Source organism: Seriola lalandi, unplaced genomic scaffold (assembly GCF_002814215.2).
Source record: "Seriola lalandi dorsalis isolate HSWRI2012SDOR001 ecotype SW California unplaced genomic scaffold, Sedor1 jcf7180002054892, whole genome shotgun sequence".
Classification (NCBI taxonomy): Eukaryota; Metazoa; Chordata; class Actinopteri; order Carangiformes; family Carangidae; genus Seriola; species Seriola lalandi.
Window position 1 is genome coordinate 237,906 of NW_019525444.1, and position 18,769 is coordinate 256,674.

The 18,769-nt window shown below is 42.2% G+C and overlaps 4 protein-coding genes across 8 annotated transcripts; 2 read left to right on the plus strand and 2 right to left on the minus strand.

Moving 5' to 3' along the window:
• The first annotated feature begins 2,122 nt into the window (after window positions 1-2,122).
• On the plus strand, window positions 2,123-5,720 carry LOC111672011 (monocarboxylate transporter 7-like). Its single transcript, XM_023429271.2, has 5 exons — window positions 2,123-2,360; window positions 2,492-2,635; window positions 2,755-2,883; window positions 3,076-4,086; window positions 4,716-5,720. The coding sequence occupies exons 1-5, from the start codon at window positions 2,123-2,125 to the stop codon at window positions 5,018-5,020; spliced, it is 1,827 nt and encodes a 608-aa protein (XP_023285039.1). The 3' UTR covers window positions 5,021-5,720.
• Window positions 2,294-10,158, minus strand: LOC111672015 (archaemetzincin-2). 3 transcript variants are annotated; one of them, XM_023429278.2, is made up of 8 exons: window positions 10,055-10,158; window positions 9,223-9,511; window positions 8,661-8,834; window positions 8,401-8,529; window positions 7,878-8,041; window positions 7,514-7,690; window positions 6,379-6,533; window positions 2,294-2,385 (listed from the first exon to the last, which is right to left on the minus strand). In XM_023429278.2, exons 2-8 carry the CDS (start codon window positions 9,509-9,511, stop codon window positions 2,355-2,357), a joined length of 1,119 nt encoding a protein of 372 aa, XP_023285046.2. In that variant the 5' UTR covers window positions 10,055-10,158; the 3' UTR covers window positions 2,294-2,354. The 3 variants fall into 3 exon arrangements, with proteins under 3 accessions (XP_023285046.2, XP_087036246.1, XP_023285045.1); XM_087180120.1 differs by lacking the exon at window positions 10,055-10,158 and adding an exon at window positions 9,831-10,048; XM_023429277.2 differs by lacking the exons at window positions 2,294-2,385; window positions 10,055-10,158 and adding an exon at window positions 9,831-10,048 and having other exon boundaries at window positions 6,009-6,533.
• Window positions 10,159-10,183: 25 nt separating this feature from the next.
• si:dkey-21c1.1 (protein FAM104A-like) lies at window positions 10,184-13,070 on the plus strand. Its single transcript, XM_023429280.2, has 3 exons — window positions 10,184-10,878; window positions 11,304-11,409; window positions 11,721-13,070. Exons 1-3 carry the CDS (start codon window positions 10,862-10,864, stop codon window positions 11,976-11,978), a joined length of 381 nt encoding a protein of 126 aa, XP_023285048.1. The 5' UTR covers window positions 10,184-10,861; the 3' UTR covers window positions 11,979-13,070.
• Window positions 13,071-13,135: 65 nt separating this feature from the next.
• Window positions 13,136-18,689, minus strand: tepsin (TEPSIN adaptor related protein complex 4 accessory protein). Of its 3 annotated transcripts, none has more exons than XM_023429329.2 (13): window positions 18,584-18,689; window positions 18,072-18,144; window positions 17,518-17,609; window positions 17,323-17,416; window positions 17,149-17,216; window positions 16,975-17,056; window positions 16,292-16,363; window positions 15,970-16,158; window positions 15,614-15,800; window positions 15,255-15,368; window positions 15,067-15,145; window positions 14,837-14,971; window positions 13,136-14,739 (listed from the first exon to the last, which is right to left on the minus strand). In XM_023429329.2, exons 1-13 carry the CDS (start codon window positions 18,620-18,622, stop codon window positions 14,086-14,088), a joined length of 1,878 nt encoding a protein of 625 aa, XP_023285097.1. In that variant the 5' UTR covers window positions 18,623-18,689; the 3' UTR covers window positions 13,136-14,085. The 3 variants fall into 3 exon arrangements, with proteins under 3 accessions (XP_023285097.1, XP_023285098.1, XP_023285096.1); XM_023429330.2 differs by having other exon boundaries at window positions 15,614-15,797; window positions 15,970-16,161; XM_023429328.2 differs by having other exon boundaries at window positions 15,970-16,161.
• Between the last annotated feature and the right edge of the window lie 80 nt (window positions 18,690-18,769).

Sequence of the window (18,769 nt, forward strand, 5' to 3'; positions counted from 1 at the left end):
GTAGAAATTGTGTTTTGTTAAATGTTAAGACAATTAATCATTGTTTTTTTTTTTGTTTGTTTGTTTGTTTGTTTTTGCTTCAATGCACAGCAATACTCATCCACAATCTTTCTTTCTCTTTCTCTTTCTCTTTCACACACACACACACACACGCACACACACCAGTCTGTGTCCAAACCCCCCCACACACAGTAAAAGGGAGCAGTCAGGGGTCTGCAGACGGATATGGGGGGAGGACTGGCTGTAACCAGATTCCCTTTATCCTGCTTCTCCCTGTGGGTGTCTGTTGGGAGGAGGGAGGGTGTTCATGAGAGCCAGCTTGTGTCAGGCAGCGCTCGCTTTAACGCGTGTCTGTGGAGTCTCCATGTGAGCGAATGTTTGTGTTCGTATACACGTAAAAAAAAAAAAATTTAAATAAAAATGTGTACGGAGAGCTCAACCGTTAATTAACTGAAGTAGCGCGCGACACAAACGGGATTACAGGAGCAACAGTGAGGAGCGAAGAAAAGGAACCGTCTGAAACTAGCTACACACAGGTGAGCGACACTCCTGGAGCATCAACTGTCTCATTATAATCCAGTATCTTTGCTCTAGTTAAAGTCCTGTTTTAGCGGGACTTACGTTCAACACGTCTTGAACTAAATATGTAGCTCAAACAGGCGACTTAAGGTACTTACGAGGTATCTGAGCAGTTATTAAAGTGGCATACCGACCACGTGAGCAGCAGTTAGACTAATGGTTGCGTCAGCCGAGGGGACGGAACCATATGGTTCCGAGCTATATGGTTCCGGGCCAAAATATTACCACTCACTCCCTCCACTGTTAATGAAAAAAAAAAATAAAGGTAACACATTGTCAATTTTAAAACAAATTCGTTATTTTAAAATTAACATGAACAAATTAAAACATTTAACATTGACTGACAGTGACTTCCAACCCCAAACATGCGGTGACATCGCGTTTGCGTTTTCCTTATTACACTAAAGGGAATGGTATGATGGAATTTAAAAATACTGTGATAATAGTTGCTTTCAATGAAACCACTTTTTTTGCAAACCGAAACGTTTTAATTATCATTAAGACTTAAAAGTGCTGTGCAAATGTAACTAGTATTCAAATTGCATTAGTACACTAATTACAGTCATTTGTCCACGGCAACTATTTTGCTTGTGCATATAGAAATATAGGTGTGCATGATGACACACTTTTGCCTGGTCAGCACAGCGATTTGCAAAATACAGCTCTATTAGATGCTAAAGTGACACAATACCATACAGAGCAGTTGTATTTTTGTAAACTTTACAGCAGGTTTAAGGAGACAGTAGTGCTTTTGTTGCATTGTATGACATGCAATATGAGAAGTCAGTAGCTGAAATAAAGAGTTTACGCTATGCTTAACATACCAGCACAGCTGCTATGAAGCCACCATCTATTGCGAAATTTGACAAAACTAGGGGGGAATATTACACAACACGTTTCTATCTCTGTATAACTAGGGGGTCAAACAAAATACACTGTAGATAATAAAACCAAACCTAGGTAGGTTGAGCCACTTGGGAAACTCTATACAGAATCCATCATGTATTCAGGTGTAGAAATGATCATTTGTTGATTCAAGCAGTGTTGCACAAGGGAAAAAGGTCAAACTAGATTAAAAAAACCTGTGATTTTAAGTTAACTAGTTTAATGGTGTGAAAGGCACCATGATGAGCACCAGGATTTAAGTGGATGAGGATTTATTTTATACTAAAAGCTGTAAAAGCTATGCACTCTTAACTTCTGTACAACTTGAGTGGCTCAGACTGGAACACCCTGCTGTGATTCAGTAAGCATCAGTTATGCAGAAGAAGAAAAAGTGTAGCTGCAAACGGGATGTGTTACCCTGCTTACTGAAAAGACTCCAAAGCAAAAGAGCTGACGGAGAGAAACTCCGAATAAAACAATTGCTGTAATTATTGATTAGGATCTGCCTTGTCCTCGACTCTGTGTCTGCACATGTCTTAAGAATATATTTTCTGTTTATGTGAGACAGAAATATTGTTTTGATGTGCAGCCACTCACTGTGAGTCCTAGTGAGTCCTTACTTTGCCAATCACTAAAAATACAATTTCTTTTTACAGTCATGGCACTGTGTGGAGCCAAGGGACTGCGTTTCTTGGGGCCCAACGTGTACCCAGAGGCTCCTGATGGAGGCTGGGGATGGGTGGTGGCTGTGGCCTTCTTCTTGGTGGAGGTTTTCACTTATGGCACCATCAAGATCTTTGGCATCTTCCTCCAGGACCTGATGGAGGAATTTGGAGAGACCAACAGTCGAGTCTCGTGGATTGTTTCCATCTGCGTGTTTGTGATGACTTTCAATGGTGAGTACAACAAGGGTGAGCGATCCTGCAAAAACAAAGTAGAGACTATAGACTGAAATGACAATGAAATTGATGGACTTAATGTACCACTGCCTACTCTTAACACCAGTTTGTCCACCATTGTTGCTCAGGGCCTCTCTCCTCTGTGATGACAAACCGCTTTGGGTTCCAACTTGTCGTCATGATTGGAGGATTGCTTATTTCCACGGGTACCATCGCCACCAGCTTTACCAACTCCATCAATCAAATGTACATCACCTATGGATTAGTTGCAGGTATGTAATTGATTTGTTGTTCCTTTGTCTCCCCTTTTGAACACCACATACTGCTATTATGTGCTGTGCTTGTCTATCTGAATTAGATCTTAAAAACTTGCATCTTTTCCGCTGCACAGGTCTGGGCTACTGTCTGACCTTCCTTCCCACTGTGACCATCCTTTCCAAATACTTCAGTCGTCGACGGGCTCTGGTCACAGCCGTGGCTTCCATGGGAGAGTCCCTGTCCATGTTTGCCCTGGCGCCAGGTGTGTGCAAGAGCTATACATTTAGACAAGTGTGAGGTTAGGGTTCAGGAAAACCGTCTATTGCAATGTGCATTCTTCAGATGAAGGATGAGGAGTAAAGTTTGACCCATATTAAAGGATAAATCTGGTTATACTCTATATTAGTTAGTTTTATTGATGAACACTCACTGATTAACTCCTCTTGACTCTTAGCCTTTTCTGCACTGAGGGACCATATTGGCTGGCGAAATACCATGGCAGTGATAGGAGCTTTGCAGAGCTCCATCATCATCTGTGGCGTTCTGCTTCGGCCAATCATTTTAAAACCCAGAGCGTCCCACGAGACAGAGACTGACAGATTGTCCTCAAGGGAACTGGATGTCCTCAGTGCACAGGAGAATGTAGAGGACATAAATCCAGAGGACTCTATGATGAACAAGACCTCACATGCACCAAATACCTCATCCAGTCTGGACAATGAGCCAACCAGAGGCTCTTTGAGCACCGGAGACTCTGGTGTTCAGTCTCTAAAGGACACAGATGACAGCAGCCCAGAGGAGAAGACTTTACTGCACAAAGAAGCAAGTTCAGAGACGGAGCAGAAATTTGCGGAAAGCAGTAAGGCAGAGATTAGAGAACCTGAAACTGAGGAGGGGAAAAAGAAGAAAGACGCAGAGAAACAAGGGATGAAAGATGAGGACAATAAATCGCGGGATGAAAGTCTATCTGCAAAGAATTCAAAACTTCTAGATTTCTCCATCCTCAGAGAGTGCAGCTTCATTTTATATTCTCTGTTTGGGCTGTTTGCCACACTCGGCTTCTTCGCCCCTCAACTCTACATCATTGAGCTGAGTGTGAGTCGCGGCGTGGAGCGGGACAGTGCCACCTACATGCTCTCCACCATGGCTGTGGCTGAAATCTTAGGTCGATTCTCCATTGGATGGATCCTGACACGTAAGCAGTTCAGGAAGAAGAAACTGCTTGTTCTTCTGGCATGTGTAATCATAATGACTGCGGATCTGGTGGGATTTACTTTGGTTACGGAGTTCTATGGCCTGGCTGTGTGCTGCGCTTTGTATGGCTTCTTTATGGGGACACTAGCATGCACCCACATCCCCATGCTGGCTGAGGATGATGTGGTGGGCATAGATAGGATGTCTTCGGCTGCTGGGGTCTACGTGTTCATACATAGCTTTGCTGGGCTGGCTGGACCCCCACTTGGAGGTAAGAGTTTTGTTTTAATCACAAGTTTATCTTCAGATCACACACACAGATGCTTATTTCATGATGACCAAAATGTAATTTTGATCATATTAACACCATGTTTCCTACTTGACTGTATCTTGGTACAATGAACATACTGTACAATCAGAGCTGAAAGAGTGACAGAGGGAGAAAGAAATGCAGACAATGACTTTAAGCGCAGGAGGTTTGTAGGGCTTTGTAATGAAATAGCTGTTGTGCTGTGTACTCCATCATTTTAGTTTTGCACTTCTGTTAATTTGAAGGACTTTCAAGAGACAAGATTCAAACAGAAAAATTGGTGCAGCAGAGAACAAGATACCTTGATTTTTAGTCCTTACTATGGGCCAAGCTCTGATACCACTGGATCCTACATCTCCCATAATGCAACTTGAAAGTGTCTCTCTTTAGACCCTCTCTATGCATATCTTGCCTAGATGACTCTGATGACATCACCATGACATCGTCAGGGTTATTTTCTCATTCCTTTAAAAAGCTCTCTAAAGAGTCAAAGACTTATACAACTGTTGAGTTGAGCAAACTGAACTTGATTTGTAAAGTTGCTGGAGTGCTCCTCTAATGCTTCCTTTTAACCTCTGCTCTGTCCCCAGGTGTGCTGGTGGATGTCACTAAGAACTACGGATCAGCCTTCTACTCGTGCGCAATCGGCATGGCTCTGAGTGCCGTGTTCCTGGGTTTGGTAAAACCTGCTAAGAGAGGATTACTCTGTAGGAAGAGAAACTCAAAACAACCTGAAGACATAGCTGAAAGGAATGAGGACTCAGAGGAACAGAGTGGAGAGCATAAACTGGACAGAACTGACGGTCCTCATGATTGCGCTAAAGCAGAAGTCATCTTGGATCGCAACCATGCAGGTGCCACAAGAGATGTCCAGGAGGTTATACGATTTGCTTGAGTTGATAACGCAGGATAAGGGTAATAAAAGGGTCAAGCCACACAGTGGATAAAAAGCTATTGAAAGACTACTGCTACCAGAGAGCTGAAGTGACACGAATACAATGAAGAAGACCATTATTAAGTGTTTAACATATGCCTCTGTAGATCTGGTTTTCTGAGAGCAATCTTGGGAACCTTTGGATCACAATATGTATGTAGCACTCTTGCCTTACATACCCAATGTACCAAACAGTGTTTTTACCAGAATCAGTACTGTTAAAATTCAAAAGAGTGACTAGCTTTTGATGTCATCCTGTTTTAACAGACAGTGGTATGAAATATTGCTGAAAGGTATGGACCTGTTCAAAATGGACCACGAGTGATGCAGTGTCTTAATGGAGGTGCCTTTAGATGTTCCAGAGAGAAGATGCACCGATTTAACACTGATAAACTAATTACCGACTGGCGATCAATACTGTAATGAAAGCCAGAAAAACTGTGAACCAAATGTAGCTGCACGAACACTAAATTGCACAGATTCTGTAACACCTGTTATAGAGAATGCATAAAGCTCAGGAGTATGTGATTAAAACTTTATTTTTAATCAAGCTGTCGCCAAGCTGACAAATGCACTGTGATATGAGATGTCAGACTCAAACTATTTTTGTAATGAAAATGTGTTCAATCACAATAAAGAAACAGTGACTTGAGCCTGTGAATTATGACTAATGGTTTCTTTTTGTAAACATTTACCTGGAAGAAACTGTTCACTGCAAAATATAATGAAGAAGAACAGATGCACTACAATAAGTTTCCACATATTAAAATACATGAACTTCAGAACTAATAGAAACTCAAACAGAAAGCTAAAAGGTGAGTTACTTGATTGGAACAAATATTTAAAGAGGATGAAAAGTCCACCAACCCAGCTCACCCCATGTTGATAGAATATTATAAATATATAATATATTAATAAAAGATATGTCATGTACATATAGCATCCTTAATTTGCAATAATAAATATAATTTTATTCATTCATTTTGGAACCACTGGCGCACATAACATTGTTTAACCAGTACATCTCAATATATACTTGATAATGTCAATATGTGGAGTCTCTGCTTCCATATAGTGTACATTACTATGGGTAGCCAATACCTGTGAGGCAAAATATAAGGAGTGTGGCCTGTGGTCGGGTGTAACAGTCATAAACAACAAGATTCTGTTTTTTTATCAAACAGCAGCATGAATCTTCAACACAGGACAATGTGTCATGGTACACATGAAAAGCTGAGCGCTACATGCATTTGGATGTCCCCGTCTTCTCTGTTATCTCCAGATCTTATCCACATATACAGGAAAATACTATAATTCACCTTTTTTCCAGTATGTCAAGGCACCTGCAGAGCCAAAGTTTGGATGCATGAAAGGCTCCGGTGGGTTTGGGAAGGTAGAGTTCAGACTGATGAGCAACCGCCTCCCCTGCTCTGGGTGTTTGTCTCTGATCCTCCTCCATCCAGTACAATAAGGCCTAATAAACACAGATAAACATTCATTCAGTTCACTCAAAAAATCTGAAGTGCATCTGATTGTGTCTATGCATTTTGTAAAACGGATCTTTTGGTCAGCCGGGATCACAAGGTGCGGAGAAATGTCTTTAAATTTCTCCAGTTCTCAAAGACTTTCTTTGTTATATTCAAGAGCATCTGCGACTAACGAGGTTACATGCTTCCAATTTGAGTAGATTATTCTTAAATTATTGCATTAGTCTGGAATTTGACTTCTATCTCGTGATTCAGAAAAACAAGAAGCTTCTTTGTAAACAAGAGTGCGTGTTGCAACAAGCTACTTCTGGGTATTGATGTTGCCACAGTAACAGGTACCGCTAATGTGCAAAACAAAAAAAAATTCTACGAAAAACAGCTGTTATACTTACTGGAACTGAAATATATACAATAAAGGTTAAAAAGCAATTAGTCATTGTGAAAGGGTCAGATTTAGTGTGAGACATCTACAAGCTGAGAACACTCAAGTTAAAACTCAGTCTGCGTTAAAGACTTCATGTGAACTCAGGCATGTCGGCTCCAAGAACACTCTCAGTGTAGAGCATAGATGTTGCTAGAAAGTGGGTTGAGAAAATCAGGATTACTTAGGCATGTGACACAGACTAAAGTCAGTGACCCAGCACCGAGTAAGTGAGCAACCAAATGAACTTGTACTGCTCTTCTAAAGAGTACATCACGAGTATATACTTTTCGATTCTGTACTACAGGATTTACTCTGTATTAGAGTCAGATTAAGCATAATCTCCTGTTGAACTTCTGCCAATTAATGTTATGAAGGTGTTATCTTCACGAGGACATAATTATGCTTTTTTCATCATGAGACCTGAGCAGAACTGTACTCAAAGTTAACATACTGTAAGAAGACTTAAATAGAAAACTCAAGAACAAGGGACTACCATATTATCTTTGTTATATTGTATTGTTTTCTATGAAATCTTTTTTTTACCTTGTATCTTTCACCTATTTTGAAGCCGACTGAAACCTGAAGCTTGCGGAGGCAGATGGGACAAAAATCCAGAGGCCTACGGTCAGACTCCTCTAGATGGTTGGAACCCTGCATGATACAGTTCAGCCACTGGCAATGCCTTATTCCAAACATATGGCCAATCTCATGCGTCATTGTCTGCAAAGAAATATTTCACATTAGGGTTTTCTGATAACAACACAATAAAAACAAGCACAGACATGAAATGGTTTAATCAGCAGTTTTTTGTCTTTTAATCAGCAGTACTGGTAAAAGTGGAGAGTTGGATGACCTTTGGCAAGACCACTCAAAAGTGAGTGCGTGGAAGAGCATGTTTGCTAGAAACCTTGCATGATCGAAGCAGAGGAGTGCTGGAGATGGGGGGAGTGTAATATCTGTCAAACACAGAGTAGTCCCCCTGCTTCAGCTGAAGCCGTTTCCTCAGCCTCCCTGCATAATTTCTGCTGTAGAAGCTGTCATCATACCTGGCGAAGCTGAAAACACCCATTCCTGTGCATAGTTCAAAAAGAATAATGAGGCTATTAGGAACTGAAGTTCTCCTATATGTATTTCACTTTGGCACCATCTAGTGGTGCTACAACCACATTACATCATCAGAGACAGTACTGATGATCATAAATATATGTATGATTCACATTGACAAAATATCCTTAAACTATGAGGCATTGTTTACTTATTCTACTATTTGTGTGCATCCTAGACACATCAGGGTATTTTAGGGTATCAGATTTTCAGTATGTTCAGATACAGTGGAGGATAATTACTAAGTGTTGTCTGGCAGCTTCTATCATTAATAATCACAGAGAAAGTTATATTTTCTTACATAAAGCTTTGAGGTAAAATCTCACCCATGCTGAGAGAAGCCTGTCCAAAGACAAAGTTCCAGGAGTCCTTGGGGTACAGGTCAATCATTGTGATTCCAACAATACAAAAAGCATCTTTTGGTTTCTTGTTGCCCAGAAATCGTAGCAGGTCACCTAAATTTCAAGAGAAAAGCATAATGACAAAGCAATATCATGGACAGTCGAGTTTGGGATCACTGTATTTTGCCACCAACACTCACATATTTATAAAAAACAAAAGAAAGAAGTGAAACTGCCAAATATACCAGTGAGAATCTGAAGGTTGTGTGTGTTACTGTTAACTCTGAAAGAGCATCCCGTTTCAGCCACAGTAACTGCTGGGAGCAACTTCACAGAAAGTCCATAGAAGAAGGCCTGGCTATATTGTCTGAGCCACTCCACATACTGGTCTGTTTGGACCCCTGCCTCTCCAAAGGAACCTACAAGAAACATAGGGAAGAAATAAGGCCAAGCAACCATGTGACCTGCTGCACATAGAGTCTAAAAAAACCACTGTATACCATACTGTTCATGCCTCATCCATCCGTATAGCCCACAGTATCATTTGAATTTAATTTCTCCCATGTCTTGGTCATTGAGATCATCATCATCTATGCTCAATGGTGCATTATTACTGGCACTGATATATTACTATATATATTATTATTATGTATATTTACAACAGTAAATATACTCATGCTTACATTCCCTTTTATATGTTCAGTGCTAATGGCCATCTATTTTCATCATCTATTTTCCCAAACACACTCCACGTGAGTGAAGAAAACTACTCCAGGTACTAACTCCACTAGACACAAACATACTTACCTATGGTTTGAATATAAATAGTGTTGTGACTCGCATTGGGAGTCTTCCGGTAATGGTCTCTGTAGAAGCTCTCAAAGTCTTGAGGCTCCTCAGGGTGAGCAGGGATCCAGTCTGAGTCAGAGTGCACTGTGATGGGTTGGAAAAGGGAACCTGGCTCCCCGGGGTGGAATCCTTCCTCTAGAAGACGCCTTTCTTCTTTTGTGTACTCTCTGTAAACTTTAGCCAAGCCCTGATGATCAGAGACCAAAGCTGTTTGCAGTGTCTGTGCAGAGTGCTGGATCACCTTCATCTGCAGCAGAGATATACCCCATTAACATTAGATGAAGTCAAGGTGAAAATTTACAACATGGCTTTGATATCCCGTATTTTTGTTCCATGCCGCAGTTCGAGTACCTTGCCCATATAGCCATCTATTGATGCTTATTATAAACTGTGTTTAAAAATGAAAACTGTTAGAAATAGTAGAATACCAGAGGTACTTGTAGACAAAACATATTTATTATATAGCATTATATTACTAAATCTACATCCAATTACAACCTATGAACCCAAATGATCATACATGTGTACACACGAAGTGCAGGTAGATATAAAGAGTAAAAACCTGCCTGGTCAGACACTGGAGATGTAGTTCACATATAGCTTAATGCTAATGCTACATGAAATTACTAATGAAATTTCTAACATCCGGTTAGCATACAACACGTTGCCTTCCGTTCGACAGTGGAGTAGACTGTCCTTGACACCCTATCAAAACCTATCTTTTGTGTCAAATGAATTCGCTTATTCGTAATGGGAAAAAGTAAAAAAAAAAAAGAAAAAGAGAGATTACGGTTCAGTGAAGGTGTACAGTTCACCCCTGGATGTTCACTGTGTTGTTGACGGAAGCCGTTTCCGCTCTGACGTCATGTAAACAGAGAGGCGGAGCTCTTCACTTCAGGCAACACCGACACTGACGACCAGCGAAGAGAAGCCCGCTGCTATGGCACACCTAACCACACTGGGGTATTGGTAAACTTGCTTCGGACAACTTTAAAATGTAATACATTCTTAGCCCTACTTATTTACTGTCTTGTATCTGACTGCTATAAAGTACAGGCAACAGTTAACCACAATTAACGGCGAGTGAACGGAATACGAAAGCGGAAGAACTTTCCGTTAGCATACTGCAGCAGTAGTTAGCTAAAGTAGTTAGCTTGACAAGTAGCTGACATAACGTCGCACGGTAGCAGCTAGCAGGCTAGTCTGCTGCCTTTGCTGTCATGCCTGGAGTTCCTCGAGATTTCACTGCGTAAACGAGAATGCCTAGCAGTTAGCTGGTTAGCTTTCAGACGTCCAGAAGCAGTTTGTACTACCGGCTAGGCGTAGGCAGGGCGGACTGGACTCGGAAACAGTGACAGGGCTGAACTAACCCACAGCTGAGATTTGTGCTTTAGCCGGCTGGAGATAGCTCACATACACATACGTCCTGGACTTCCTGATGAGATGAGAGGGGGCTTGCCATACTGAGTTTATCAGCGAAATGGCCGTGGAGCTGTAACCCAGCCAAAGCTTTGAAATAAGACATCTCGACCCGGCCTACAAGGAGTGTCAACCTTTCTCTTTGCCAAAAAAGACCCCATCCGTCAAGACTGCAGACATGCTGACTGACAACAGGTAACACGAAGAACCATTTTCACACATCTTGCTCAGTAATACAGACCCATCATCGTAATGCATCTCCGTAGCTAGATCATTTTACTACAATATCCTTGACAATTCAATGTGACAATGCAGTGTCAATACATACATATTCTGTACGTCAAAGCTCTACATAGACTCCAATCAAGTTGTTTTAATCAGTTTGTTCTCATAATGGGAGTGCCACATGTCTGATCATGTAACTGCCTGTGAGTGTGTGCGTGTTGCTATTTTTGGTTCCTCTTCATGTTCTCTCTTTTTGATAGTCTCCCTCGCCCCCCCCCTTCCCCCTCCCCCTCCCCCTCCCTGTATCGCTTATTCCACACTACATCTTTAATTTTTATGTTCCTTTACCGTCGTCTGTGCCTAACAATACCCCCTTCCATTTCTGTTTTGCACAGGAAGCGACATCGTAGTTGTGACAGTGAGGAAGACCAACAGCTGAGTCCTCAGGCCAAGAGGTCAGGAGGGGGTCCCAGCCTGCTTGTGTCAGATTTGGACTCAGAGGTGAGACTGAATTGATCTTTAGACCATCACACATGCAAAAGTTTACCCATAGTTCACCTGACTATGTAATGAAAGTCATCTTTTGGAAGAGGATAAATATTTCTGCTAAGGTTATGTATTCTCTTTCTCCAAGTGTAATGCAGAGTCCATTGACATTTGTGGATAGCGCAAGCAATGTGTAGTTATGCATATGCATATAAATAAATATGCAATGCACCACTGTCAGGAAAAGCTCTGAACGTTTTATTTAAAGCTTCTGCATCCATCCATGAAGCTGCTATTCAGAGCCCATCTCTGTTCCATGTTTACAGTCTTCCAGCAGTGACAGCAGTAATGGGATCAGTAGTCCAGAGAGAGCAATAGTGGTCACTACCAGGCCATGCATACACAGCCAGAACAACTGCATCAGCCAGTACTCCCTCAGTCCAAAGCTTGAAGACTCTGCCAGCTCCTTGCAGCATGGTTTCCATGGCAACGGCAGCAGTGTCTCCTACGACTACATCAACAGAGTCCTGAGGGAGGCGCACTTCAGCAGTCTGCAGACCAGAGGGCGTCCAGGCTCGACATGACTGTGACCTCTGACCCCCTCTCCTGACCTTTTGTCCTTCACCCATCAGTGCAGACACTACTGGCACGGTGGCTCCTCCTTGAAAGGCTCAAGCGACACACTCGGGTCAGGGGGAAAGGGATGATGTGTGGGGAGGTTTACAGATTTTGGGCACAAAGGCTCATCCCCACCTCGCCATGTACCATTTGTCAAGACCATAAGCACATCCGCCTTTCCATGGCCCAGCCACTGTGGTTTTCTGTGCAGTATTGATGTGTATGTGTGTTAGTGTGTGTGTGTGCACGCACCCTGTGCACTTTATAAAGAGGTATCATTCTCTTTACATGCGTGCATTGATGTGTGGACATTTTCATTGGTGCTAATCACAAGAAAAGTGTGATGATGATCCAAAGTGCTTGCAAGACTAAATAAAGCTAAGCACTTTACTCAGTAACTCCTCATTCTGTTTACTCTTGACTGGGGAAGTCAGTCGTGCATTTTTATCAGTGAAGTGGGAGTTGTCGTGATCCCATTCACAAAGTAAGTTGAAGGAAGCCAACAGATTGACTCCCAGGGAGCATTATTAAAACAATCGAGTTAAAAACATTTTTAGACCTTATGTGTTTTCTCTAACCAAAGTAATAAAGTTAGAGTAACTTGTATTTTGCAGTTACTTTCACTATTTAAATGACTGTAGAACATTTAGGTGTGGCAGGTCAGTAGGTTCAAGGTAATGGAACAGAGATTCTTCATGAGCCTCACCACCAAAATGCAACCTCAGATTGGACCCTGGCTAATTATAGAGCTGAGGGCAGGCACTGGAGTCTGCGGCTCTGGCAGCAGTATGCTCAGCACAGTGCGTCTAACAAAAACAAGCTCTTAAGAAAAGGCTCTCGAAAATAATTTAGAACCAGGTGTTTACTTCTTTAACATTTAACACATCATGTGTATGAGTGTGTCATAAGCCTATCAGCCATACTTGTTTATGGATGGTTTAATATGACCAGTACACTGTGTTGCAAATAAAATAAGAGGTGTGAAAGTGATAGTGATTCATATTTTGTGTAATGTTCCAAATCATTTGACATTGAAATAAAGTGTTACTGAAAGTGAAGTCTGCAACTGTCACTGAGAGAATCTAGAGTCTTGTTAAATACAGCACATCAAGGCTCATTTACGTCGATGTTAGTGCTGTAACAAAAATACAGCATGTTTTATTGTCCTTCAGCACGTGCAACAGCATGGCTTGTATTCACTGAAACAAAACACAGTAGTGTTCATTGTCAGTACCAGTAGGTTGGATTAACATATGGGCATGTAGTTTGTACTACATTCCACATTACTCAACACCACAGTACAGTATGTAACTAAAATAATAGTGAGATGATATGGTAGTCTGCTTTTTATTTGGTGACATGAGCGACTTGCATTATGTTAATGGAAGATTCCATATTCCACACACATTGGTTGTGCACACAGACTATCTCAGTAATTAATTCCCCCATTAGTTCTCCTTACATTAGCATTTTTAATCATAGACATGCACTCTACAACCAGTCTCATGGGTGTGTTTGAATCAGTACAGGGTAGACATAATAAATAATTTAGTAAACTAACACTCGTAACATTTACACTGATATTATAGCTTAGTACCAAAAAATATGGAAGACAACTCTCCTTTGTAGTTTTTTGAGTTCATAAGAAAAGCAACTGTTGTGCAAATTACAAATCAAGGGATTCTCCCTCAGAGGTTCAGGGCGTGCTGCAGAGGCGTAAGAGTTGTTACCTAAAAGAAATCCTGAGATAAAGCAACCATCACTTAAAACCTGTAATTCAAGACAACCGTATTTGTGAAATACTTTTGAGAAATTCAACCTCAGCCTTAAGGACTACAGTTATGAGTCCTGAATCTCTTTTCTCTCAACCCAATATATTGCTGCTTAAATGCAGCTTCCACGGAGGCACCACACTATACGAACAGACAACCCAAACATAATGGGAATCTCCCGTCTATACAGTATAACCTTACAGGTCTGATCTTGGTTTATAAAATTAAATAGATTTTCTAAGAGGATTTATATGATGACATCATTGGTTCAAGTGGAACAGTTCCAGCTGTAAAAAGTTGGTCAAAATTTGAGAAATGAGAAGGCCGATACTGGTTGGCCGCTCTCAGAAGGAGCGTTCTCACTGGTTTTACTGGTGCCAGGGGGAGTTGAATGCACTGGATTGTCAGAGTTATGCACAGCTGGATTCTCTTTTAAATCATCGTCCATTGTGTCTGTTTCTGCCTGGGATGTTTCTCTTTCCCTGTCACACAACGGTCTCCCCTTGGACACCAGCTCCATCCCGTTGAACAGAGACAATCTGCTCAGACAGGGCTGCTCACTCTGGGACTCAGAGGGAGGAGGGGAACCTCGGTTTCTGACATCTGGATCTTCAACAGCCAGTGTAACCTCAGCAGTCCTGACTGGCTCTGGTTGAATGGGAGCATGTTTCATCTCATCACAGTCATTCACCGGCTCCCCCGAGGAGTCTCTCTGGGCCAAGACCAGACTAGAAGGGGAAGATGTGTGATTTGGTAGTTGGCTGACACCTATGGGGGAAGCGTCAGGCTGATAATGATTGAGGTTGGTGCTGTCAGCAGACTGGGTTGGTAGTAAAGGGTCTGAGTATGTAGATGTGGGAGGCGGATTAGTAGTTGCCTGGTGGCTACTGTTCGCAGTATCCTGCCTGGGAGTGTTCAAAGGTCCGCCCATCAGAGCCTCAAACTGTCGCAAAATCTGTTAGGAGGAGATAAGAGGAAAAGAAGATAAGTTTTCTCTAGTTCTTTCCTATCAGTCTTCACCATGTGCAGTTTTGTTTTTCTGTCTCTTTTACCTTGGTGGCTTTGTTTGCCACAGGTCCTGGGGGCCCCTCACTCAGCTGATGCAGCCGTCTTTGTGTAGCTCCAAACATTTGCTCAAGAGAAAGCAGGTCAGAGGTCATGAGGCATGCGACAGCACATAGTGCTCGCTGCAGGTTTGGAGGAAAACAACATTTGTACATTACAGGATTGCATAATATCATAAAGAAAACTTGGGTTATTAGTGAAGCCTATTTATTATTACCATCTTAACAGTGTTTGAGGGATCTTGAAGCTTGCTTGACAGCAACTCCACCACAACCTCACAGTTAAGAATGGAGCACCTGACAGATTAGAAAACAGATTTTATGTCACTTATTTAAAAGTCAAAGACAACAGAGAAACAAGCGGAGGATTCAGGCAGAACGTCAATCTGATTTTAGATGCACTCACTCTTTGATGAAGTGCTGGCTCTCCTCTCTGGACAGGAAAACTCTGGAGCCCTCTGTCAGTCTGCTGATGAGAGCCATCTCCTGGCCACAGTCCCCCAGCTGCAGGGCTTCAACCCTGAAGATCAGACAGCGTAAAACAGAGAAATGATAATAAATGTGGAAAAATTGAGAATATTTGTTATTTTATAATAACAGTAGTCGTTAAAGAAAAGTGACAATACTGGTAAAAAAAGCTATTGTCTGACATATGAAAACTGCATGGGCACCCAAAGATAAAACCACTGCCTATCAAATATCACTACATTGTGATTTAGCTGATAACTCCTGACACAGCTTTAACAGGCTGACCTTGCCACTCACCGTTCTGATAGGTCGCCACTGCTCTCTCTACTGGCCCCCGATTGGCTTCCAGTACCGGCTGACTTGCTGCCCACAGAGGCTCTGCTGTTGGCCGCAATGTCCTGAGAAGAGTTGTGAGAGGAGCTGTTGCCGCTGTCGGTCTCTTCCCAGCCGCCTCCTACCTGCCCCGGGCACCAATGGGTCACTGCTGTGGTGAAGACACATGATAGTCTGGGGTGTCAACTGGAAGTCTCAATGCTGCAGTGCGACCCTGTCAGCGACTCATACACTGCGTTTGTGACATACTGTAAATATTTGAGATCGAAGTCTTATATTCATCCTAACTCCATGTTTCCATCACACCAACAATGTCTGACCTTTTGGTCTGCGAGCAGGCAGGTTATAGGCACACGCTGGCACAGCCACCTCGATGGGTGCAGAAGGCGCCACTACGGCCCTGTAATGGTTGTCATGGAGACGAATGCCCTGGTGTTCAGTTGGCGGAAGGACAGCACTGGCTACTACCTCTGCAGCTTTCTGGATCTTATCCAATATTGAGTCACTACCTGCTGGGAGGCACAGGTACAGACATAAGCTCGATCTGATTCGCGTGCGCGCGCGTGTGCGCGCGCGTGTGCGTGCGCGTGTGTGTGCGTGCGTGCGGTATGGTGTGGTGGTGGTCATAGGCGCATCACTCACCTGTCCCCTGCTTCCCTGGACTGTATCCAAAGCCCTGCATTCCTGACCTGTGGGAAGTTGCTGAGCCCATACCTGAACAGAAAGACACAAAAGACCGATTGTACCATGGCTTTCAGCTCACAAAATACAATGACTGAGTATTTAATGTAGCTAATTAAAGACATCTCTATCTTTCATACATTGCCACTCATGCTTGTTCATTACATGGTAACTGAGGTCACATCTATCAATGGCCAAATGATGTATAATATTATTACATTATTAGAGTAGGAATGGGTTCCAAAATCTCTCATCATTAAATCTATGGTCTCCTAAATATTAAATGTCCAGTTAAACCGGCACAGGTGTTCTCCCTTCTTGTGCTTAATTGGCCCTCTTCTCTGGACTGGAGCTGGACATCACATAATCCCCAGTACAGCTGCATCTAACCATCTAATCTGTATCTAATTAGCCAGAATAAGTGAAAACACCTGTGAGTGTGTGCAGAGCCTTTAAGTTAAATACAGGTTTTGTGAGATAAACTAAACCTAAATAGTTTTTTAAAGGAATTCCAGTGCTTTCACATTGAATACAAGTTTAATACCGGTTTTGGATTCAATAATGATACATAACTCTACATGATGATGTATGTATTTTAATGATGAGAGTGCTTATGTCAGTAAGTTTGCATTTTTATTGCTCACCCATTGTTGGGGGGGCTAGGTTAAGCGGGGAGATGCCACTTTTGGTGGAAATTGTATCTGTGAAAAGCAACCTGGCCACTTCCTGCAAACAGAAAAAGTCAAAAATTGAGTGTGTTGTCCTAGGTGACACACATATGTGATTGACATAATGATGAAATACGACCTGCGTCTCACCTGTGCTGTATTCCTCACTTTCTGGTATAATGCTGTGCCATGAATGGGATCAGGTGGACCACTATAAACTTGGAGAGTACAAATGCCCAGCAGCAAACAAAGTGAATATTCAGGTAACAGAGGAGCCACAGAGCAGCTGAGAGTTAAATGGAGCCAAAACCACCAATTTCTAACCTGATGCTTGCTGGATGAAAGTGGAGTTCCTTCTAAGTTCTGTGAGGAAATGGTTTGAACCATGGCCACAGAGATGGACAAAGATCTTGAGCACCTGAGAGACCAGAAGCAGGAGTGCAACAACAATTTACGTGCCACAGCTCTATATTGAAGTTTCAGTTTACAGGCAGAAATTTAGTAATACACTGGTCTCACCTTGAGTTTGACATGACAGGACTCAACTTGCAACCTCTCCAAAAGGTACTCCAACAAACACTGACCACAACCTGAAGACTCATGGGTAATTTCTAGTGTGAAGGTTAAGGATATCACCATAGCGTAAACAGTCTGTCTGATCTGGGCAACAGATTCCAATCAATTAATTTTGACTTAACAGTTGCAATTGGTTTAGTCAGTTTAACTTGAATTGCCATTCTCCATTAGAGAACTCTACAGTCCCTTATATGAAAAAGGGAGATGTGTCACTGAGGTTTGCTATGTGACATTTCATTGAGAAAAAGGATTTCAACCCTTTGAAGCATAATCTACACCCTTTAACTTTCTCTTAATAAGGCCCAAATTTGAGATAAGCTTTTTTTTTGTGCAGATTCTAGATGATATCTGGACCCATTCAGCAGCTATCAGCTACAGCAATTTATTTGCATGAGTTGTGTGAGCCACATGTCGCATATATACCGCCCTCAGTAGTTACAGAGGCCAGCAGGGGCAGGGCTGCTGACTGAACCACAACATAAGCAGCCAAAGGATACTTCCAATCTCTTGGAAAAGGTAGCCAGGACAGGGGTTTTCATCATCTGCTGTAGCCTTCATCAGAGTCGGCACCTAAAATTGGTGAAAGAGATGATGAACAAATGACGCCTAGATCACACACGTTGTCAAATTTTGTTTCCCATAACATCTGCATAGTTAACAAACCATTTACCAGTTTGTTTGTTTGTTTAACGGTGAGCAAGGATTTAACATGGAAACCACCTCGACATCACAACAGCGCCTCGTTACCAGTTTAGTTTTCATCTATGTTGCATGGCTGTTTGCCGATTTAAAACTTTAACCAAACATCCTGGCATGTGCAGTGAAACATGACAAGCTATTATTACCAAATTTGTTTTCTTCATGTTGTTAGCTAGCATGCTAATAGCAAGCTAAAGGTGGCACAACTTAACAGATTTAAACAGACACGTTAACGCCTCGTGCGACTCGACATGCTCAGTTCAGCTGTTAATTGTCTTCTCAAGTAGCACTGACTGTAAATAACACTTACTTTCTGAAGAAAAGCTAGTCGTTCCATAAATGTTGCCATGATTTAGCAGTCCTGGCTGCGGGTTACTCATCTTCCTCCAGGGGCTACGATGGGAAGGCGGAGCTCGAGGTGACAGCTAGCCAATCACAGAAAAGTAAGTAGCAACCCCAAAGTCTATTGGCGTTCTGGTGACGCCCAAGGTCAAAA